At 39.5% G+C, this 25,074-nt stretch overlaps 1 protein-coding gene across 1 annotated transcript in view; it reads right to left on the bottom strand.

Moving 5' to 3' along the window:
* The window catches only part of cds2.S (CDP-diacylglycerol synthase 2 S homeolog), a 33,985-nt gene extending 11,480 nt beyond the window's left edge, over nt 1-22,505 (bottom strand). The window contains exons 1-6 of the mRNA XM_018255164.2: nt 22,191-22,505; nt 11,734-11,915; nt 6,888-6,984; nt 6,677-6,774; nt 5,535-5,674; nt 3,789-3,847 (exon numbers count right to left, since the gene is read on the bottom strand). Coding sequence (XP_018110653.1) covers nt 3,789-3,847; nt 5,535-5,674; nt 6,677-6,774; nt 6,888-6,984; nt 11,734-11,915; nt 22,191-22,241 — 627 coding nt within the window. The 5' untranslated portion in view covers nt 22,242-22,505. The remainder of the gene's footprint in view (nt 1-3,788; nt 3,848-5,534; nt 5,675-6,676; nt 6,775-6,887; nt 6,985-11,733; nt 11,916-22,190) is intronic.
* Nucleotides 22,506-25,074: the final 2,569 nt, after the last annotated feature.

The following is a 25,074-nucleotide window of genomic DNA, read 5'->3' as shown; positions in this document are numbered from 1 at the left end:
CTTGTATGTCCTGAATCTTTGTCTGAAAGTTTCAGCATTTAACTCATATCGACGAAATATGGCATCTTTCACACAGTCATAATTCTGAGCATCTCTGGCATTTAAACTGCTGTATGCTTTCTGTGCTTTGCCAGTTAAATATGGAGCAAGACGTATCACCCACTGTTCTTTGGGCCAAATGCACGTTTGAGCAACTCTTTCAAACATGGTGATATAGGATTCAATATCATCATCTGCAGTCAATTTAGTCAGGCGGAGATCTTTAAGACTTGTAGGATTAGGACTCTGTGCTTTCCAGGATTGCAGTATTTCAGCAAGCTGCTTGTGCTGCATCTGTTGTAGCCTGAGCATTTCCTCACGGTGCTCCCGTGCCTCTTGTTGAAATCTCCTTTGCTCCTCTTCTCGCCTTTTAGCCTCATCTTGCCTCCATCTTTGCTCCTCCACCTTGTTTCAGAACCATTTGTTTCAGAACCATCCATTTCAGAAGTTCATCTAAACCTGAAGGTGGTAAAGATGCAATAGTCTCTGGCATTGTAGGGTGCTCTTCCTTTTCTGTAGAAGCCTTTAAGATATGTGCCTTTGGTTTCACTGTACGCTCAGCAGTAGCAATTCCCATGGCACCAGAAAGGAGTTCTGCTTCACTTGCCTATTAGTTTTACTCCTTGCTGTGATCTTGTGCTCACTTTTGCACCCTGCTGTGACTTCTGGGTAATTTTTGGGGTTTCTCTCCAGGCTTGTCTTTTCCACATCTGTACCCTGGCATTGCCTTATGCGGCACTTTAATATTATCCCACCGCTGCCACAATATGTCACTGGGCGCATGCAAGTACAGTAGCCAGGCAGATCTTCAGTGGAAAGTTTGTGCTTTATTTTTCATGCAAATAAAGAAAACAACGTGCAAAGCTGCAGTATGCACTTTTCACCAGCAGGAGGTCAGCAGTAACCCTGCAAACACACATTCCTGAGCTCCAGAACAACCTCTCACAAAGGCTTAACACACCCCAATGAGTTCAGTCTGCAGCTTTTATAGCTTCCAGACTGCTCTATGCTGACACCATGTGATCAGCATCTACCCTATAAATATTCATTAGGAGAGGCTGCCCACCCCTTTAGGAAGTGGCTTCTCTGAGAGCTGTAGGTAAGTGCTTTGTACAATAAATTTCATGTATATATAAAAAGTAAAGCTTTCCATGCACACTCTTGTGTTTTAACATACAGCAAAAACAGCTTTCAATATACAATTGTTTTAGCACCATTTACATATACTCCGAACACAGCTGAGTCACATGCTTCAAACAAAGTACCGTATATACTAGAGTATAAGCCGACCCGAGTATAAGCCGAGGTACCTAATTTTACCTATGAAAACTGGGAAAACTTATTGACTCTAGTATAAGCCTAGACACAACTACAGCCCTGTCTCCCAGCAGCGCACATTCTGCCAAAGCGACCCCCCCAGCGATCAACCGGACATCTTTGCAAAGTTGATGGTGACAGAGAATTGCCAAACGGATTACTGTGTGCATTGTCCCACTGTCCCACTACCATGTGCAGAGGGTGCTGTTTGATATTGCCATCACTGTTAATCTTTCGTATAACCAACAGAGGGCGCTGTGTGATATTGCATTCACTGTTATTCTTCCATATAACCAACAGATGGCGCTGTGTGATATTGCAGTCACTGTTATTCTTTCATATAACCAACAGAGGGCGCTGTGTGATATTGCAGTCACTGTTATTCTTTCATATAACCAACAGAGGGCGCTGTGTGATATTGCAGTCACTGTTATTCTTTCATATAACCAACAGAGGGCGCACTGTCATTCTTTCATATAACCAACAGAGGGTGCTGTGTGATATTGCAGTCAGTGTTATTCTTTAATATAACCAACAGAGGGCGCACTGTTATTCTTTCATACAACCAACAGATGGCGCTGTGTGATATTGCAGTCACTGTTATTCTTTCATATAACCAACAGATGGCACTGTGTGATATTGCAGTCACTGTTATTCTTTCATATAACCAACAGAGGGCGCACTGTTATTCTTTCATACAACCAACAGAGGGCATTGTGGGATATTGCAGTCTCTCCCCAAGTCTACTGTTGGTATAGGAATGATTAAAAGTGACTGCAATCTCAGCTACTCGGGTCGGGTACCGCTGACCCGAGTATAAGCCGAGGTAGACTTTTTCAGCACATTTTGGATGCTGAAAAACTCGGCTTATACTCGGGTATATACGGTAGGCCTCAGTTTGTTAACCAAAGCTAAATAACACCCAAAGTATTTACATAAATTATACACATAGCTATTTACACAAGATTACTGGCCAGCAAAACAAATTAGCATTAACAAACAAAAAAAACTAAATTCACCACATCACAATGAGAAAATATAAAAAGAGTTGCAGATTGTCTTATGGTGAGTGTACATGCACATGTTATAACCACTCCAAACAAAGCTCAGTGCAATTATCTGTATGTGTATGCTGGCCTACCAATGCCAAACAATATCCATGTACTGTGAATATCGGTCACTTTGGGTAGGTTTGAATATTTCATCTGCTGATGCACCTTGTCGACTAGTGCATGGTGCACCCACAGAGCTCCTCTTCACTTTCTGCTATTCATAGTGTGTATATGTGATTTGCCTGAACAAGCAGAACAATAAATACATTATTATGTCTGTTTGGCCCTTGAGCCGATTATTTCGAGAGCACGTACAATCAGCCCCCGTATGGCCTGCCTAAGAATGCCATTGTCTATACCATGCTAAAAGGTAAATCTTAAGTGCCAACTGATGTAGACTCTATATTGCTGGCATAAGTGCCTTTCTATGATCCAGGGCTGCATTTTAATATATGCTATACTATATTTTTATTGGGAATGTGTGCTGATGCAAAAGGCACTGGAATCAGAAGAGCTAAAGCTCTTATTCCAGTTGACTGTTGGCTACTGCTAAACTGCAAAGTCATTCAGCATAGTAGCCACATTTATTACATACATGCTAAAATAAATAAATACTTTTAGTGCTGCTCACTATTAAAGTTACAACACTGGCATAAAGTTACCAAAGTGCTGTCCTGATTTATTTTTTTGCTACCCCACATGTTTACTGACAAAATGTGGGGCAGCAAAGGTCGTAGAGAAGTGAGTACTTCCTAGCACAGGAAACAAAGCATGAACTAAAACTCTCCTATTGCTGGGAGATATCTTGCTGGGAAGCAATTGTTTTTACTGTTATAGCTTAAAGGAACAGTGCGGTGTAAAAATAAAAACTGGCTAAACAGATAGGCTGTGCAAAATAAAACATATTTCCAATATAGTTAGCCAAAAATTTAATGTATAAAGGCTGGAGTGACTGGATGTGTAACATAACAGAACAGAACACTACTTCCTGCTTTTCAGCTTAGTTAGACAGTGACTAGAAGGGGGGCCACATGGGACAAAACTGTTCAGTGAGTTTTCAATTGATCCTTAGCATGCAGCTCAGATTCAACAGCAACAGTTATGATCCACTTAAGTCTCTGATTGGTTACTGCCTGGTAACCAATCAGTGGAAAGCAAGAGAGCTGAAAAGCAGGAAGTAGTGTTCTGGCTATCATGTTATACATCCAGTCTTTATAGATTACATTTCTGGCTAACTAACTATATTAGAAACCTTTTTTTTTTATTTTGCACAGCCTTTCTATTTACCAGGTTTTTATTTTTATACTGAACAATTCATTTAACGAAAAAATACACACAATTCAAGAAAGCAACAAACAACATAGAGATGAATATTAATACCATGTAAAACTGTAGTCGGTAATGCTTCTTCACCAGGCTTAAAACAAACATGCAGAAACCTGCAAAAACATAAGTACCGTTATAAGAGATCAGTTATATAAAGTGATAGGACAGCCGTTATACTGAGAAATGAGTGATATGCTAAAAAGTAGAGAGACGTCTGCATCGAGCAGGAACTGTATAGGTGCTCTATTGCTCACTAAAGTACCACTAAGGAAGAGGCCTACACATTTTTCTATATGGAGTTGCCTGAATAATAACCCAATGAAGGTTCTAAAGAGCTTTCTAAAGTGGTTCCATAATTGCCAAATAGGGTTGCCACCTGGCCGGTATTTTATTGGCCTGGCCGGTATAAATGATGGTTGATCCCAATGTTATTAATAGGCAAAAACAATTAATATATAGGAAGGCCGGTATTTTTTCCAGAAAAGGTGGCAACCCTACTCCCAAATAATAATAATTACATTCTCATGGCTGCTACATACTGTTTCAGATGTCATTTCTATTTTTTTTTTTACACACTCCTAGTCAACTACAGACACCTTCAACCATGAGCTGCGCCTGCCATTTCCTTTAATGTTGGCAAAGGCCCACAAGCTTCCTACTATGCTGCTTTATCCATTCTCAGGAAGATGTAGGTGGGTCTATATGAGTGGGCTCGGTCTCGGTGAGGTCCTGGAATGTGGCAAAAAGAAATGATCTCAAAAGTGTTGGGTTACTTTTAGGCCCTGCTAAAGAAAGACATTTTTATCTACATATTGGATGCTGTCATTTGGACTTCTGCTTCTGGCAAAATGTCACCCCTCAGTCAATGATCTTTATGAAAGGTGGCACAGGTCGGGCTGGGAGTTATCTGCCATAGGCTGGAGCACAAATATAAGCAGTGCTCCAGTCTATTTAAAGGTATTCTGTCATGATTTTTATGGTGTAGTTTTTATTTCTAAATTAACCTGTTTACACTGCAAATAATTCACTCTACCATGTAAAATTTCATTCCTAATCCAACAAGTTTATTTTTTTCAAGTTGTAATATTGGTGTGTAGGCAGCCATCTCAGGTCATTTTGCCTGGTCATGTGCTTTCAGAACGAGCCAGCACTTTAGGATGGAACTGCTTTCAGACAGGCTGTTGTTTCTCTTACTCAATGTAACTGAAGGTGTCTCAGTGGGACATGGATTTTTACTATTGAGTGCTGTTCTTATCTACGTTATCTTTCCATTATTCTGCTGATGGGCTGCTGGGGGGGGAAGGGAGGGTGGTGATATCACTCCACCTTGCAGTGCAGCAGTAAAGAGTGTTTATCAGAGCACAAGTCACATGACTGGGGGCACCTTGGAAACTTAAAATATGTCTAGCCCCATGTCAGATTTTAAAATTAAATATAAAAACATCCGTTTGTTCTTTTGAGAAACTGATTTCAGAGCAGAAGTCTGCTGGAGCAGCACTATTAACTGATGCATTTTGGAAAAAAAACGTTTTCCCATGACAGTAATTTTACATACCCTGTTTTTAAGTTTTCCCAAGTTTTACTGTGGTCCCACTTGTATACAATAAGCAATAATAATGCATTTCCATGATCATATCTTCCCTTATTTTACACTATATTTGTCTGGTCCCCTAAAAAGGTAACGTTGGGGTTCTACTGTAATACAATAGCATATAAAAATCACTGCCAACAGGGGAAAGAGATAAATGCAATACAATCACTAGGTATTTGTAAATGAGGGAAGAGCACATAGCTTTTTACCTAGCAGATATAGGGCAAAAGAGATAAAACGATGATATTTGCTGAGAATTCTTAGAGGTTCCTCTCTCTGGACCAGTGTAAAAAAATAGTCTGTTACAGTCTCTCCATAGAAGAAGTAATTGACACACAGCAGAAAATACCTAAGGGAAAAAAATACATGTAATGTAAACAAATAAATGCATTTGCACCAGCATGAAAAGCACAACAAACCATAAAAAGTCATCCTCACACACAGAGGCAGCATGTACTCTCTCTAAGTGAGAAGAAACACAGAGCTACTAGTAGCAGCTACTTTTTGGGACTACAAAATACCCTGCCATAGACAATACTGAGAATTGCCTCTACTAAAACACAAGTAGTGTCTTAGCAATGCCAATTATCACTACTGTCTATTTCTGTAGCCATGACAAGTACAGGTATGGGATCCATTATCCAGAAACTCGTTATCCAGAAAGCTCCACATTACATTTTACTTATCTCCCATAGACTCCATTTTATCCAAATAATCCAATTATTTTTAAATGATTCCCTTTTACTTTGTAATAATAAAAACAGTAGCTTGTACTTGATCCAAACTAAGATATAATTAAGCCTTATTGGAAGCAAACCCAGCCTACTGGGTTTATTTAATGTTTACATGATTTTCTAGACGAGGCATGAAGATCCAAATTATGGAAAGATCTGTTATCCGGAAAATCCTATGTCCCAAGCATTGAGGATAACAGGTCCCATACCTGTAGCTGCAACAAGTAGCTCTGTGTGTGTGTCTTCACCCTAACATTGGCTGAGCATGCCACAATCAGACCAATCATGCAGCAGGATTTTCACTTGGATATTTGGCCACACACCTCAACAACCAAAATGCACAAATGAAAATACTGGATCATTTTGTGAAACAGAAGTTGGTTGGGCACAGTTTTGGCCACCCTCTGTCATTCCATGGGCATATTAGTATGCAACATGTTTATTATAGTGAGTATATATAGATCAGAATCTTTGATGGTGTGAATAATTTAGACTATCTGGAATTACAACTGAAGCAGGGAATTTTTTAGGATAAATATCAATAAATGCTACAGGAGATGTATACACGATTACAATCAGTATTTAACTAGTAATGTAAACCCTAACCCGTTACCTACCAGCTGAGAGTGCGAAACCAGGGCAAATCATAGGAATGGTAGACATTGTAACCGATCATGATGATCTCCTGGAAACATTTGATCTGCACACACATCACCTGCAGAAAAGATACGAAAAAAACGTTTTATGGAACTTTTCAATTTACACCCAAATCTCTTTATGATTTTAGTAAAACCCTTCACCCTACCCGCTTCCTGTATTAAGACTTACAATCATCATGAGCACTATAGGTCCCAAATAGATGATGATAAAGAAAAAGCCAATCATAGCCAGTGTGAGGATGCCTCTTACCCACCAGTTCTTCCACCTGAGGAGAGAGGAGAAATCAGGGATAAATACAGATTTATTAAGGTTCAAAACCCGATTCAAATTCGATTTGAATATTTGCGTTCTTAAAGGGCCAGAGTATGCTAAATCTTGAAAATCATTTTTTACTTGAATCGAATTTGAATAACTCATTAGTCAAATTTGACAAAATTGTAATTTTCAGTTCGACCCTTGTTAAAACTGCCCCTGTGTGTCTAAGGTATGCTGGGAAATTGGTCACGTGTATCATGGTTTGCTGTCAATCTATGGAATCAGGTATTTTGTGTAGCAAAAAAATAAATACATGTATATTTATATCTGGAAGTTCAGATAGTGTTATGCACCTTTCCTACATAAGCCAAACTAAATGAGGAACAAGAATAGAAGAGCATGTAAAAGAATAGTATGGAGCAGGATCCATGTGATTTGGCCAGGGACAGAAGTAACTGCACATAAATTCATATAAAATCTCAGTCTTTAAAGGGATACTGTCATGGGCAAAAAAATTTTTTTCAAAATGGATCAGTTAATAGTGCTGCTCCGGCAGAATTCTGCACTGAAATCCATTTCTTAAAAGAGCAAACAGATTTTTTATATTCAATTTTGAAATCTGACATGGGGCTAGACATATTGTCAATTATCCAGCTGCCCCAAGTCATGTGACTCGTGCTCTGATAAACTTCAATCATTCTTTACTGCAAGTTGGAGTGATATCACCCCCTCCCTTTTCCCCCCAGCAGCCAAACAAAAGAACAATGGGAAGGTAACCAGATAGCAGCTCCCTAACACAAGATAACAGCTGCCTGGTAGATCTAAGAACAGCACTCAATAGTAAAAACCCATGTCCCACTGAGACACATTCAGTTACATTGAGAAGGAAAAACAGCAGCCTGCCAGAAAGCATTTCTCTCCTAAAGTGCAGGCACAAGTCACATGTCCAGGGGCAGCTGGGAAATTGACAAAATGTTTAGCCCCATGTCAGATTTCAAAATTGAATATAAAAAAATCTGTTTTCTCTTTTGAGAAATGGATTTCAGTGCAGAAGTCTGCTGGAGCAGCACTATTAACTGATGCGTTTTGAAGGAAAAAAAAAACATGTTTTCTGATGACAGGATCCCTTTAACTTGTGGCTTAACAGCTATACAGTACATAGGACACATAGTCATTGTTCAAGCAACACCCAAAATAGGGGTGCGCAGGGTGTCTTTCAAATAAGTGTGTCTAAATGAACCATTAGTTTATTCAATTTGTGAAGAGTTTGCGGTATTAATAGCCACATGTGATTTCAGCAGCAACACACATACATAACAGCACAAAGGGACTATTTAAAGCTCATTAAAAACAAGACCAATAGAAAGCATGAAGGGACTTTCATAAGGAACAGGAATATGCTTGTTTGTATATAGGGAATAGCAGGCCTGGAATGCAGGAGTCACACCAATCAGAAACACATATTTCCTTGTCTAATTCAAGAGCCTAATAAAGCAACGTGATCTGCTGTCATCACTGTTCCTCCATGACAACCTCTAAGTATTTCAAGCTCGGCAATCATATGGAGAGAAACGGCATGGTTTTGTTTGAAAGCAACAATGTGCATGGAAAGGAAATATATATATGATTTACAGCCCATGTGCTACAATGAGTGCAATTCTGCAACCAAAATAGTCACTTTTATCATTTCTTCCTCAAAGGAGCATCAAAGGGGTTGTTTACCTCTAAATTAACATTAAGTATGATGTAGAGTGATTTTCTGAGATAATTTGCAATTGGTTTTCCTTTTTTATTATTTGTGGTTTTTTGAGTTATTTAGCTTTTTATTCAGCAGCTCTCCAGTTTGCAGTTTCAGCAATCTGGTTGCTATGGTCCAAATTACCCTAGCAACCACACATTGATTTGAATAAGAGACTGGGATGAGAATAGGAGAGGGTCTGAATAGAAAGAGAAGTAGTAAAAAGTAGCAATAACAATACATTTGTAGCCTTACAGAGCATTTGTTTTCTTGATGGGGTCAGGGACCCCCATCGCAAAGCTGGAAAGAGTCAGAAGAAAAAAGGCAAATAATGAAAAAACGATAAAAAAAGAAAAAATGATGGCCAAATGAAAAGTTGCTTAGAATTAGCCATTCCATAACATACTAAAAGTTAAAGGGATACTGTTCATTTAATAGTGCTGCTCCAGCCAGCAGACTTCTGCACCGAAATCCATTTTTCAAAAGAGCAGATTTTTTTTATATTTAATTTTGAAATCTGACATGGGGCTAGACATGTCAGTTTCCCAGTTGCCCCCAGTCATGTGACTTGAGCTCTGATAAACTTCAGTCATTCTTTACTGCTGTACTGCAGGTTGGAGTAATAATAGTAATATCAACCCCCCCCCAGCAGTCTAACAACAGAACAATCGGAAGGCAACCAGATAGCAGCTCCCTAACACAAGATAACAGCTGCCTGGTAGATCTAAGAACAATAGTAAAATCCAGGTCCCACTGTGACGCATTCAGTTACATTGAGTAGGAGAGACAACAGCCTGCCAGAAAGCAGTTCCATCCTAAAGTGCTGGCTCTTTCTGAAAGCACATGACCAGGCAAAATGACCTGAGATTGCTGCCCTACACACCAATATTACAACTAAACTTGTTGGTTCAGGAATGAGATTTTATATTGTAGAGTGAATTATTTGCAGTGTAAACAGTGTAATTTAGAAATAAAAACTACATCATAAAAATCATGACAGAATCCCTTTAACTTAAAGGTGAACCACCCATTTAAGGCACTCTACAGGGAATGTTCTCTATTTGTACTGTCAATAAGCAAACTTGTGTCTGTCATTCACTCCTATACTTGCTCTGTACCATGACTGGTTCAACAGGTCTCAGACAAGGTGCCTATGACAACAGGCCACAGTCAGTCAACAAGGCCCTGCCCCCCACCCCCTCCCACCTGCAACCGATGCGAGAGGATAAAAGCAGATCTATCTAAAGAACTGAGAGAGATCCGGGTAACAAGTCAAACGTGAAAAAACGTAGACTATTTATAAATTTAACAATGAGCTTGAACGGACCAGTGACCCACCTTTGCATTTTTCACAGCTGAATTATGAGGCAAGGCCCAAACTGCAAAGGTAAAAGGAACTCCCTGCAACAGGAAGAGTCTTATGATATCATTTCTTATTAAACTGGTAAGATATGCAGTGCTGCTTGAAAGTTTGTGTACCCTTTAAATTTATCTATATTTTTATATGAATGCGACCTAAATCAAGTCCCAAAAGTAGATGAACAAAACCTATTTAAACAAAACATATATTATATAGCTGGTGACATTTATTTAAAAAATGATCCAATAATATTTCTGCATGTAGTGGAACAAAGAACTCTTCTCAGTACCTCTGTAAGTGGCCTGAATGTAAAGCAGAGTGACGATTGGACATTCACTCTGACACGTTGCTGTGCTGAAAGAACCCAGTAGGAACAGCCAAGTAAAATTGAAAATGAAAATCTGTGCCAGCTGGAGACCAATGAAATGTCCCAGCTGACAGTCAGTTGGATGCGCTGGCCTGCAACCAAAGCACTGAAGGCCGATTAAAAAAGCTGAGGTTATGTCTTATAGACAGGAGTGTACGCAGGAAATTCTGTCCTCCCTGAAAATACATACAAATTCTACCATATCCATACCTACAGTGCTTCTTTTAGAATAATTTCATCAAATATTTTATTAGTCTAAAATGTACAATAAATGTATTGCTATCAAAGCAGTTTATTGCCAATAGATTAGCCACAATAGTGCAAGCTATAAGACTATATTTAGTCTGCAGAATGCTTTACCATACCCAAGGAAACAGCTCTAGAAGCTCTCTCTGTTTGTTTTAGGATAGCAGCTGCCATATTAGCTTGGTGTGACATCACTTCCTGCCTGAGTCTCTCCCTGCTCACTTATTGCTCTGGGCTCAGATTACAGCAGGGAGGGGCGAAAGGGTGAGAGGAGCAAACTGAGCATGGTCAAGCCCAAGCCCTGGAGGTTTCAGCTCAAAGAAGGAAGTCTGATACAGAAGTCCATGTAGAAGGAGAGGAATGCTGTGTGGTTCAGCAATATTTTGAGGGTTTACTAGTCAGACCTTTCTGACAAAGCTTACTTAATTTTAGCCTTTCCTTCACGTGCTGGCACTTTTGTACATGTGAAATGAATATTATGGTACTTTACAAACAAACAAAATATGGATTGGGGATGGCACACATGTAAATAAATTGGTTATTCTATGTGTAAATTGCTCAATACATGATATAGAATGCCTTAATATCATAGACATTTAGGGGTTAATTTATCAAAAGTCAAGTTTTCATTTCACGATTCAAGAAAAAAAAATGAAGCGAAAAAACTTAACTAAGAATATACTCAAGAATATTCATTGGGAGCTGCAATTGTCACCATTTATTAAAGAACAAAACCACAAAAAGTTGCCAGAAAAAAAATAAAAGCTGTTGAGGTTCAATAGGAATTGTCTCTAACAGCTTTAATAATATATTCATTTTCCTGGTTCATTAAAACATTCAAATTTTTTAGCATCCGTGAAAGCTAATTGAAGCTAATTGGCGTGCAACGTTTTCTTATGAATACAAAAATATTCAGTCGCGTTTTTTAAAATAGGCTAGCATTCGAGAAAAAGTCGCCCGAGTTTTATTGCAGTTTTTTTCTTGGTGCTCATGTTTTTTTCCTCTCACAACCTCTACAATGTGTAAATAGACCTTTTAAGAGTTATACCTAGATGAAAGATTGGCCAGGGCTCGGTTGAGAACCTCCGGAGTATCATCTGTAGGAGTGCCCTGCTGTGTCCCGCCAGTGTCGGTTTTGCTTTCGCTGTCTGACGCCGTCTCTCCATCTGTTTTGACTTCAGATTCAGCCTCAGTCTCGGTCTCCTGGAAAGTGCTGGGAACATAAGGTAACTAAAATATAAAAACAAAAAACAGAGGGTAATGAGGTCTTGCATCTGATTTATATAAAACCAACCATTTAAAGGGCTAGTTTACCTTTAATTTAACTTTTAATATGTTACAGAATGGCTGCTTCTGAGTATCTTTTCAACTGGTCCTTTTTTTTTTTTTTTTTTTTTTTTAATTATTTGCCATATTCTCCTGCCTCTTTCCAGCCTTCAAATGGGGGTCGCTGACTCTAGCCATCAAAAAGCTACTGCTCTGTGAGGATACAATTTTAAGGATGCGGTTACTATTTTTTACTTTCTATTCAATGCCTGACTAAATTCCATTTGTGTCTCATACAAATCAATGCATGGTTGCAAGGATAATTTGGACTCTAGCAGCCAGATAGCTGCTGAAACTGAAGATCTGCGACATAAAAAGCCAAATCATTTGAAAACCACAAATAATAAAAAAGACAAGCATATTGTCTGAGAATATCACTTTCTACCGACTATAAGTTAGTTTAAAGGAGAACAGCCCCCTAAAAATAATCACTTCCCAATGATCCCAATGAAACCCCTTTCTTCATATTATGGAATCTGGTATATTGCATCTCTGGCTGGATAATTATACCTTTGCAGCCTGCAGCTTTACAAGGTTTCAGACCTGTCATTAAGGAGCGATACAGTTGGAACAATTACCAGTAAACGCAAGCAAAGCTGCCCCTGAGTGAAAGGCCAGATTTATCTCAAAGACTAATGAATACATCAATGTTAAAGAAGGAGTGTGTGTGTGTGTGCGTGTGTTTGTCCCTACGCTTGCTTTATCCACAGTAAATTCATGATTCTTTATGTGACATTTAATAGACTCTTAATCTCCAGCCAGGAACAAAAAAAAAAAAAAAAAAGAACAAATAAAATTCAATATAAAGTAAAAACAAGGTTTCTTTACAGGCAGTCCTCGATTTACATACGAGATAGGGTCTGTTTAATTTGTATGCAAGTTGAAACATATACATGTACTTATTAAATGCAACAAGACAGATGTTTGTCTAAACATTTTTTATTTTTCTGTGCTCTGCAGTACACAACACACACCAGAGGGGATTGGGGCAGGTGGTTTATTAAAGCTTAATGCTAATAAAGGCCAAGCAAACCACAGTATGTTACTGTAATAGCCTCTGTTTGCAAGTATGAGTTGTATGTAAGTCGTGTGTATGTAACTAGGGATGGGCAAATTTGACGCGCGGCAAAAAAATTTTGACGCACAACGCCATACAAGTCTATGGGCATCATTTCCGCGGCGAAACCAAGCGAAAAAATGTGCTGTAGCACAATCTGCTGTAGCAAAGTGACAATGCCTTATCAACCCCTGGCCATGCCCCACAAAAGGGGATAGTAAAACACAAGTTGCGTTTTTGGACAAATAACATTTTCTCTCAGGCCGATATTATACGGGCCTTTATGACAACTAATAAGTGGTATGTTAATATGGAGCAAGTGATATCATTTGTAGATAACTGCATGTTGCCATCGAATAAAAAAACGTTAAAATAGTTTCAGCTGAAATTCTGCACTTCTTTCCTTATATGAGAAAAAGAAAAGCAAAAACAAATCTTAAAAGGGTGGTTAAGTTAACTTTTAGTATGTTATTGAATGGTTAATTCTAAGAAACCTTTCAATTGCCCTTGATTTTTTCTTTTTTCTAACTTCTTCTAACTCTTTCCAGCTTTCAAATGGGGATCACTGACCCCATGTAAAAAACAAATGCTCTTTAAAGCTACAAATGGATTGTTATTTCTACTTTGTATTACTCGTCTTTTTATTTAGACCCTCTCCTATTTATATTCCAGTCTCTTATTCAAATCAGTGCATGATTGCTAGGGTAATTTCGACCCTAGCAACCAGATTGCTGAAACTGCAAACTGGAGACCTGTTGAATAAAAAGCTAAATAACAAAAACAAAAACACAAATAAAAAATACAAACCAATTGCAAATTGTCTCAGAATATCACCCCACTACATAATTCTAAAAGTTAATTAGAAGTTGAACATCCCCTTTAATAATAAAATTCTAAAAAAACTGACATTATAGTAATTCCCTGCCCAGTTTGCTCAAATACAGCATGAAATAAAGGTTCAAAGATATAAAAGAACTGCAATCCTTCTGGCTCATTAATGAAAATCCTCAGAAACATCATGGATCCCATACAATATACATCTTGTTTTGGAGAAGTCCTGTTGTACAATTACCATTTGTGGCAGACCTTCACAAGTAAATGTTGTGTTGTGAGTCTGAAAATCTTGAATAAATGCCTCCATGTGGCAGCTCTCGAGAAGTATGAATGCAAGCCAGTGTGCACAATAAACTAATAGTGAATAATGTGCCCCTGGAGGTGTATGACCATATGAAGGCATGAGGTAACAGGCGCTTTATTTCAGGCCACTAAATTAAAAGGTGTCCTTAAATACACTTATTTTTAAAGGGATCTAAAACAATCCATAAAACTGTCTCACAGCGCCCCCAAGCTCTCTTAAGTGAGTGACCCAAACTTGATAACAGAGGAGTATCTTATCCTTCAAAATCAGTCATGCTGCAGAACAGAAAACCTGAATGCTCATGTGCAATTCTTACTAGAGGATTCTCTTGCTTTCATTAAGGCTCTGACCCTGTAGAGCTGAGGAAATATTTTGAGTGATATTGCTTTAAGAATGCAACCTTTATATTCCCAGGATTATAGTAGCAGACCCCTGGATAATATGTTTGAGTATGCCAAAACTTGCCGTTCGGCAGGAAAAATAAGGTTGATAATCATTGCTTAGGTCCCCTTAAAAGTACATTATAGGACTACATAGGTTAATACCACACGAGACTGAAACTGTGCCTGCTAAAAAAAAAAAGTAGGTCGAGAATTGACCCTTTACCCTGACTGCACTGAAATCCACTGTATCCGCTGAAATCTGCTGCGTGTGACTGCACCCAGGCCTCTGCAATTGATTCAGGAACAGGATTTGGGCACAGGCAAAGCAAATGGCTGATTCCAGCATAGGAGCTGATTCAGCCCCTACACTGGAGCCAGCCCCCCCTACACTGGAGCCAGCCCCCCCTACACTGGAGCCAGCCCCCCCTACACTGGAGCCAGCCCCCCCCCTACACTGGAGCCAGCCCCCCCCCCTACACTGGAGCCAGCCCCCCCTACACTGGAGCCAGCCCCCCCTACACTGGAGCCAGCCCCCCCTACACTGGAGCCAGACCCCCTACACTGGAGCCAGACCCCCCTACACTGGAGCCAACCCTCTAAATTGCCTGCATCTGGATCCATTTCATCACCACTGTGTGGCATTAGCTTTAAAGGAATAGTTTAATGTGAAAATAAAAACTGGGTAAATAGATAGACTGTGCAAAATAAAAAATGTATCTAATATAGTTAGTTAGCCAAAAATGTAATGTATAAAGGCTGGAGTGACTGGATGTCTAACATAATAGCCAGAACACTACTTCCTGCTTTTCAGCTCTCTAACTCTTGAGTTAGTCAGCTACTTTAAGGGGGGCCACGTGATACATATTTGTTCAGTGAGTATGCAATTGATCCTCAGCATGCATGCAGCTCAAATTCAAAAGCAACAGATATGACCCCCTCTCAAGTCTCTGATTGGTTACTGCCTGGTAACGAGTCAGTGTAAACCAAAAGAGCTGAAAAGCAGGAAGTAGTGTTCTGGCTATTATGTTAGACATCCAGTCACTCCAGCCTTTATACATTACATTTTTGGCTAACTAACTATATTGGAAACATTATATATTTTGCACAGCTTATCTATTTACCCATTTTTTATTTTTACACTCGACAATTCCAGCAGATATAGTTTCCCTTTATATCCAACCTACATCCCTATAACTGTTGCTAAACAACGTCCTGCACCGCCCATCAATAACCCTGAGCATCTCCAGGTCAGCTGCTATGTCAGGATAATTTCATTGCTAAATCAACAGCGGCTGTGACTGCTTGGATGTCAGTGGTCTCACCATGCCCAGAGCTCTCATGCCAGGGAATGATAATGAGTCCTGTCACTGGCCTGTAACCGCTCCAGGGTACACATGCACTTCTGTTCCAGCACATAGTAGCACATCACTCACCAGGGCATCCTAATCAAGAGAGTTGAAAATTGATCAGAATCTGTGTGATTTCATTGAAGTGATATGTCACACCAATAGTGGGTACCCCAATCTATCATAGATCAAGATTTATATATCAGTATCAATGCAAAGGGCAAATCACATGGAGCACAGGAGGCATAAGCAGTCTTTCCCAATCAGGCGGATTACCAATAACAGAGGCCAAAACACAGGGAATCACCATATGTGCCATTACAGTCATGGGATTTTCTATACTAATCCAGAAAGATTCGGACAGAGGACAGAAATCAGATTAAATTGAACTGCATCTAAAACAGGACATCTAAATATATTCCTGTATTAAGCTGGCAATACAGCAAAATAAAAATGTATTCCACAAAGTGAAACCAATCATAATAAATACAGGTATGGGATCCATTATCCAGAAAGCTCAGAATTACAGAAAAGTAATTTCCCATACACTCCCTTTTATCCGAATAATAGAATTTTTTAAAAAGGATTTCCTTTTTCGCTGTAATAATAAAACAGTACCTTGTACTCGATCCAAAACAATAAATAAAACCAACCTATTGGGTTTATTGGGAGGCCCATTTATCAAAAGCCGAATTTCTAATTCATGTGAATTTGTTTTTTACTCTAAAATTCGAATATACTTGAAATTCAAATAGGAAGTTATTTTTAAGAAAAAATTTGACCGTCTACAACTCCAACAAATATTACAGACCTGAAAACTCGAATCGAATTCAACTAAACTCGAATCGAGTGTTTTCTCTGAAAAAAACTCGAATGTCAGGAAGGCTATTAACATCTTCAAATGCGTCACTGGACCTCTGCCATTGACTTCTACATGAGCTCAGCAGGTTTTAGATGGCGAATAGTCGAATTCAAATTGTTCCCAGGGCCAAGGTTTGATAATTCTCGAATTTGAATCGAGTTTGAATTATTTCTAATTCGAATTTGGGAGTTTTGACCAAAAATTCTAAAATTCTGATTCAAATTTACTTTTCGACCCTTAATAAGTCTGCCCCTTAATGTTTACATGATTTTCTTGTTAAGGTATCAAGATCCAAATTACGGAAAGATCCGTTATCCAGAAAAGCCCAGTTTCCGAGCGTTCTGGATAAAAGGTCCTACACCAATAATTTGCCATTGGTCCTTGCTTATTTATGGTATTTGATGTCATTAGTAAACGAGTTGCTATGATTTAAGTGGAATAAAATTTAACTGTGCATTAACATTTGCAAATAGGTTGTTGTTTAACACACATGACTCCTGTAGTTGTTTCTTATTTTTAACTTACTAAATTAGGTCCATGTGTTAGTCCTGCGCGGGTCCATTTTTTGGAACCCGTACCCGCAGCCTGCAATCCGCAACCTGGCCCCGCAACCCGCATTCCTACCCGCTTGGACCCGCTACCCGACCTGACCTGCAAGTACCTTATCCAAAACCCGGACCCGCTGACCATCAAGAATCAGGAAGTGCTGTCATTGTAAACCAGAAGTGATATCATTGGAAGTAGGCGTGATCAGAAAAAAGGAGTAAAAAACGCTATTGAGAAGATCCGCGACCCGCAAACCCACAAAACCGCCGACCCACGTCTATAACCGCACCGGAACTTCTACCCGCAACCTGCAGGGTACTGGTGACCCGCGGGTACGTGACCAGCTGCAGGATTCTACCATGTGTAATTCAGCCAGAGGTGTCCAAACTTTTGCATTCAACTGTAAATCAAAAATTACAACAAATAGAAAAAAAATGTCTTTGAGAAAGGGACCCAAGATAATCAAGCCTTTTATAGTGTAATGAAAAACAACAAAGTGTGTAATCTTAGACTTTCCTAAATCTATGCATGTACAGTAAGTACATTAATAATGATTTAATTTGTACTAAGCCATTTAGAAGGTTTTACTGGGAATGTGGAACAGGCTCGGTTTCGTTTAGAATGAATCAAATTACTGATAGAGAAATAAAATACCCAGAATTGATGACATTTAGACATGCGTCCGGGCAAAGGTAAAAGTCTGCATTTTCAAGCACTTGGCGATTGTGCTGACACGGATCCCATCACAAAGACAGCAGCTGATCTGTGAGCTCTGCACTCGGCTTACAGATACTGAGAGATTAAGGCCACACGCATATTCCAAAAACCAAATGACCAGCACAAAAACAAAATTATTAGACACCTACACGTCCAAGGCTTCATCATTGCATTGAGGTGAATTGCAAAGGTATAGACACTGTGCACTGCTATGAAAATATGGATGATTAAGGCCAACTGCCGGTTCTAAAGGCCGTTCCCCCTGACACAGTCTATTTACCAACGTCAACAGCAAATTCAGTTCCCGTGGCTTCTGTGTAATGTTTCCACTCTGGTGAAAGATCTAACATTTATGGAGTTTTACCATTAAAAACTCTACTGCCTTGGCAATTAAAGAAGAACTATCGCAAAAATGAAAATTTAATATAAGCTTCCTCATAGTGAAGTAAGAAACTTTCTAAATACAATCAATTAAAATTCTGCATTTTTTCTGAAAAAGTTTATATTCACTATTCCTCTCTCAGAATCGGTTTCTCTTCATTATGTCTTCATACAAAAGTTGGGTGTCAGATAAATGATCCAATATATCGTATAGGGGGGCTCCTTTTGCCTAGAAGATGTATTAGAGCTCACCATTAAAATTACCAGACACCATGGGGCACATTTACTTAGGGTCGAATATCGAGGGTTAATTAACCCTCGATATTCGACTGTCAAAGTTAAATCTTTCGACTATCGAAGTCGAAGGATTTAGTGCTATTCGTTCGATCGAACGATTAAATCCTTTGAATTGAATGATTCGAAGGATTTTAATACATCGATCAAACGATTTTCCTTCAATCACAAATTGGCTAGAGAGCCTATGGGGACCTTCCCCATGGGCTAACATCGAGGTTCGGTAGGTTTTAGGTGGCGAAGTAGGGGGTCGAAGTTATTTTTAAAGAGACAGTACTTCGACTATCGAATGGTCGAACGATTTTTAGTTCGAGTCGTTCGATTCGAAGTCGTAGTCGAAGTTCCAAGTAGCCAATTCGATGGTCGAAGTAGCCAAAAAAATACTTCGAAATTCGAAGTATTTTTTATTCTATTCGTTCACTCGAGCTAAGTAAATGTGCCCCCGTGTCTCTCTACATGCAGGATTTGTGCAAAAGGCATTTATTTTGTTAGATTTTGTTTGTACTGGAATCAGTTATTTGAGTGAGCTCTAATACATCTGCTAAGAAATGAAGCCCTCCTATAAGATATATTGGACCATTCATCTGACACCCAACTGCTGCATAAAGACAAAATGAAGAGAAACAGAGGAATAGTGAATATAAACTTGATTATTTCAGAAACAATGCAGAATTTTTAATTGATTGTATTTAGTAAGTTTATTACTTCAGTATGAGGAAGCTTATATTAGATTTTAATTGTCGCGATAGTTCCCCCTTTAACGGTATAACAGTAACAACCAACACTGTCCTTCATTCAAAAGTTGATGTTGGTTGCAAATCTAACATATGCCCATGCTGAATTACTCTGAAGCTTGTTTACGTCACAGGCAAACACAGGGATGGACAAGGAACAATTTGCTTACCGAAAAAGGATGTGGATTTTTCAAACACTTCAGCGAATAATGAGAAATCGCTACTGCTGGATATTCAGCTCTCAAGGAACCCAGATTATCCAGCATTACAAAGGGTTAAACCAAATAGGAAAACGGTGCTCTATATAAGGTATTGGTGCTGGAAATAGTGAGTGGGAAATCTTACATTTAAAGCTCATCCCTGGGAAAGTTCGTGTTCTTTCTGTAAACTGCCTATGAATTCTTATTTGGGACAGATCTCTACATGTATATATATGCACTGTAATAATGTTGCAACAAGTTATTATGCTAATCTCTATAGTAGCAATTCTGCTGGAGAGGAGGTTGAAGTAAATAGGAAGGGAGGAAAACTGTTCTGTTCATAATAAAGGTGCCTGATTTATGGCACAACTGCAATGCTTCATTCATTAGTATTATTTACTTATAAATTCTGCTTCTGTATAATGGGATCTCTTTTATTCCTAGGACTGAATGAATACAAGAAAACTAGGAAGACAGGTTAGAACCAAAAAGACAATGTAACGGCGTTGTTCGCCTTTAAATTAACTTTTAGTATGATGTAGAGAGTAATATTCTAAAAAATGATGACACTTGGGACGGGACTACTTAATCAGTTTGTATATAATATGTATAATATAAGACCAGGCCCCCCAGCCAGACCCTGACCTTAGCAGCCATGTATTGATTTGAATAAGAGATTGGAATATGAAAACAAGAATGCCTGAAAAGAAAGAGGAGTAAGGAAAAAGTAGTGATAACAATACATTTGTTGCCTTACACATAGGGATGCACCGAATCCAGGATTCGGTATCGGAATTCGGCCTTTTTCAGCAGGATTCGGATTGGGCCAAATCCTTCTGCCTGGCCGAACCAAATCCTAATTTGCATATGCAGATTAGGGGTGGGGAGGGTAATTGAGTGACTTTTTGTCAGAAAACAAGGAAGTATTAAATGTTTTTCCCTTCCCACCCCTAATTTGCATTGCAAATTAGGGTTTGGATTCGGTTCGGTATGCGGCCGAATCTTTTGCGAAGGATTCAGGGGTTCGGCCGAATCCAAAAAAGTGGATTAGGTGCATCCCTGCTTACACAGCATTTGTTTTTAGATGGGGTGTGGGACCCCCATTTGAAAGCTGGAAAGCGTCAGAAGGAGGCAAATCATTGAAAAACTATATATAAAAAAAATAATAATGAGCACAAACTGAAAAGTGCTAGTGTCGGCCATTCTATAAAATACTTATACTTTGCCTGTATTATTATTTTGTTACACAAGTTCGCTGCACAAGTCTCCAAGTATATAAGCCCTACACAGGGGTACAACATGGTAATTTTGCCTTCCCTTTAGCAAGGAACAACAGCCGAGTCAATTGCATTACAAGATGCAAACGTAGCAACGCTCATCTGAGCACAAACACGAGGTCGGCCAGTGTGAAGGCAAGTGCTACATATCAGCTACGTTATTATACAAACCTGATTTTGGATCTGATACAACAGGACAGCCACAGTGCTGTGAATCCTCAGTGTCAATCATGGATATGGCTGCCTAGTCTAATTCTCCCATTATGTGCCCCCAAATAACACAGAACAGCATCTAAACCCAACACTCTTGCACACACACTCCACTGACAGATTAAAGGGGCAGTTCCCTTAAAAATTCATTTTAGTATGTTGCAGAAAACAGTGCTGTAAAGACAAACTTCAATTGTGTTTTTTTTTTCATTTATTTGTGGCTTTATTTATCTGGTTGCTAGGGTCCCGCTTATCCGAGCAACCACGCAACGACTGGGAAGTTACGAAAAGAGAAAAAGGAAGGGGGGCCATTATAAAAAAATAAAATATATATATATATTTTATTTTCCACCTAGGGGGTCAGCGACTCCTAAACAGTCAAGCGTCATTTTAAATGGCCTTCTGGAAATGAAAAGAAGAGGAGAATAATGTATAAAGTAGGGATGCACCGAATCCAGGATTCGGCCTTTTTCAGCAGGATTCAGCCGAATCCTTCTGCCCGGCTGAACCGAATCTGAATTTGCATATGCAAATTAGAGGCGGGAGGGAAATTGAAGTAAAAAATGTTTTCCCCTTCCCACCCCTAATTTGCATATGCTAATTAGGGTTCGGATTCGGTTCAGTATTCGGCCGAATCTTTCACGAAGGATTCGGGGGTTCGGCCGAATCCAAAAAAGTGGATTCTGTGCATCCCTTGTATAAAGCATAAGAAAAGTACTGCCTGAGCTATGGAATAAAGATACGGGATGTACAAGTGGACTTCCCCTTTAATGAGCAAGAGGGACACTATAAAATTTATAAAACATATAAATAAAGAGCAAACACCTTTGCTGAGTGGAAAAGCAATAGGCGCATGTTTGCATGAGGGATGCTACACAGGCTAAGTCATTCCATGATGAAGTCATGAAGGATTGTGACGTGCAGCTCAATAATGAGGTCACTGGGATCGTGATGTAATTAAATACAGATATATCAATATTCCCCCTGGTGATTAGCCCAGCAGTGGACTCATTCACACCCCCGTTCATGTTTACCTTGTCTTCCTCCTCCTGCTCCCGGCCCACTCTCTGCCTCAGCTCCGTCATTGTATCCGTGTTTGCTGGAAAAGGGAGATGCGGCTTTAATACTACCGGAAAGCCCCCCGGTGCTGGACAACAAGATTTTTAGGGGTGCGCACGGTTGTCTCTCTGCTCTTCCGACGCGCGTCACCCTAACTCTCCTCCAAGAACGCGCCCCTCGCAACGAGAACGAGCGTTTCCGGCAAGCGCAGGTCCGAGCTTCGCTTCCATTGGCTGACGCGATTCGCAGCACCGCGTTCCCATTGGAGGAGAAAGAGAACCTGCCCGCGCCCACGTGCCCCTAAAGGACGAGGCGACGCGCGGGTCCTTGTCAGCGTGCACCGCGATGACGTCAGCGGTTTCTAAAGGAAATTAAAGGAACAGTAACACCAAAAAATGCAAGTGTTTTAAAGTAATGACAATATCATGTAGTGTTGCCCTGCACTGGTAAAACTGATGTGTTTGCTTCAGAAACACTACTATATTTCATGTAAACAAGCTGCTGTGGGGCAATGGTGGAAATTGAAAAAAGGCTATATGGCACAGGTTAAATAGTGGATAACAGATAACACCATTATGTTCTACAGAGCTTATCTGCTGTGTAACCTGAGCCTTTTCTCCTTTGAATGGCTGCCCCCATTGCTACACAGCAGCTTATTTATATAAACAATAGTAGTGTTTCTGAAGCAAACACACCAGTTTTACCAGTGTAGGGCAACACTGCATTATATTTTCATTACTTTAAAACACTTTTATTTTTTGACGTTACTGTTCCTTTAAAGGAAAACTATACCCCTCAAACAATGTCTCTCAAAAAATATATTGCATGAAACAGCATATGTAAAACATTGCTTCATGTAAATAAACCACTTTCATAATAATATACTTTTTTAGCAGTATGTGTAATTGGGTAATCATAAATAGAACATTGCCATTTTAAAAAATAACTACAGCCCCCTGGGATCTTACGATTCACTGTGCACACAAACAAACTATAATTGTTAGGTCACATGAGCCAATTACAGTTAGAGCTGCAGTATTTCTGGTCAGGTGATCACTGAGGCAGCACACAGACCATCACAAAATGGTGGCTCAAGGCAAGAGATGTAAAAGGGCAAGATTTACTTAAATATATATTCCAGTTTGGTAAGATTATTTAATATGCCACTTAATATGATATAAACTATCTGTTGCTCAAGTATTCATTTTGGGGGTATGGTTTTCCTTTAAAAAGCCAGAAACACCACAAAAGGATATAAAAGGCTTGTCATTTAGTATCAACGGCACAAGGACATTTGTCATATGTCTCCCAGTGTCACGGAAACCTCTTGCTGCGAACAATGTTGACAAGAACAAATTACTTGTTTTTCCAAGTACATAGAGGTACCAACAACCTTCCACCAGCCTACTAAATAGTGACAGTCTACGGCATCTCAGGGTAAAGCCACACTGTGCGTTTTGGAGAAACTTCGGGCAACTTTGGAAAAAGAATTGCCGTGCGTGATGAACACCGGCGTTTTTTCATTATAGCCAGCGCAGAGTCAGGGAAGGCGTTTGGGGAGATTGGTCGCCGCAAAGATGAGGCAATTAGTCACCAGGCAACCAAATCTCCCCAAAATGCCCAGTGTGGCCTAACCCTTAAAGCAGCCCCTCTAACATTGGCCAGAATCCACAGATTGCCAGTCTGGCCTCAGCCTTACTGCAGCACCAGGGCCCAATTTATAATTTAGATCTGTATTGAAAGAGAAACAGGTGGAATATTTTCCTTTGCAACATGTCTGTGCTAAATGCTATACTTAAAGGGCTGGCTCGCCTTCAAACAACTAGTTGTTTTCCGATAGATCACCAGAAAGAACGACTTTTTCCAATTACTTTCTATTTTCTATGTGTCACAGTTTTTCTAATATTGAAGTGTAAAGTGTCATTTTTCACCTTCTAAAGCAGCTCTGGGAAGGGCGGTCGACGACCCTGTGAACTGTTCTAAATTGATACATATAGTTGATACATTTCTTATCTTTGTCCCTACTGAGCAGAATCTCTGGGTTTCATTAAAGGCAGCTGTTAGAATTGATACAATAGTTGCTAATACTCCAGAGATGCTGCTGAGAAATGTATCAAGGGGCACATGTACTTAGCTCGAGTGAAGGAATAGAATAAAAAATACTTCGAATTAGTATTTTTTTGGCTACTTCGACCATCAAATTGGCTACTTCGACCTTCAATTTAGAATCGAACGATTCAAACTAAAAATCGTTCGACAATTCGACCATTCGATAGTCGAAGTACTGTTTCTTTAAAAAAAACTTCGACCCCCCCACTTTGCCACCTGAAACCTACCGAGCATCAATGTTAGCCTAATGTTAGCCTATGGGGAATCACCCCTTTAAAATTGGCCATATATATATGCCTAGGTTGGAAAGCTTGGTCCATGTTGACCATAACAACAACCCCAACCCTCTGTGTAAGTGTGCTGAGTTGGGGGGGATCGGTTGACAGACCATCATGTCCGATCGCAGGTGAATTATCATGTTTGTTGGCAGATCGGTAATGCATTGACAAATGATGAAATGAAGAGTGGCCCAATAAAGAGTATAATAAAAGGACTTGTACAAATGTGTCAGCTGATTCGTTGGATACAGTGGAGGATCAGCTAGTTTGTGTTAAGTGGTTGTTCACCCTTATTTTAGGTGTAGAGAGTAATATTCTGAGACAATTTTCATTTGGTTTTCATCTTGTCAATTTGCAATTGGTTTTCATCTTGGCCACGTCACCTAATATCCATTTTGAACATGGGGTTTGAGACATTTAGCTTTTTCATCAGCTCTCCAGGTTGCAATTACAGCAAAAGTTAACTTAGAGG

This window comes from Xenopus laevis, chromosome 3S (assembly GCF_017654675.1).
Source record: "Xenopus laevis strain J_2021 chromosome 3S, Xenopus_laevis_v10.1, whole genome shotgun sequence".
Taxonomy (NCBI): Eukaryota; Metazoa; Chordata; class Amphibia; order Anura; family Pipidae; genus Xenopus; species Xenopus laevis.
Note: the sequence above shows the minus strand (reverse complement) of the source record. Positions and strands in the feature narration are given on the sequence as shown.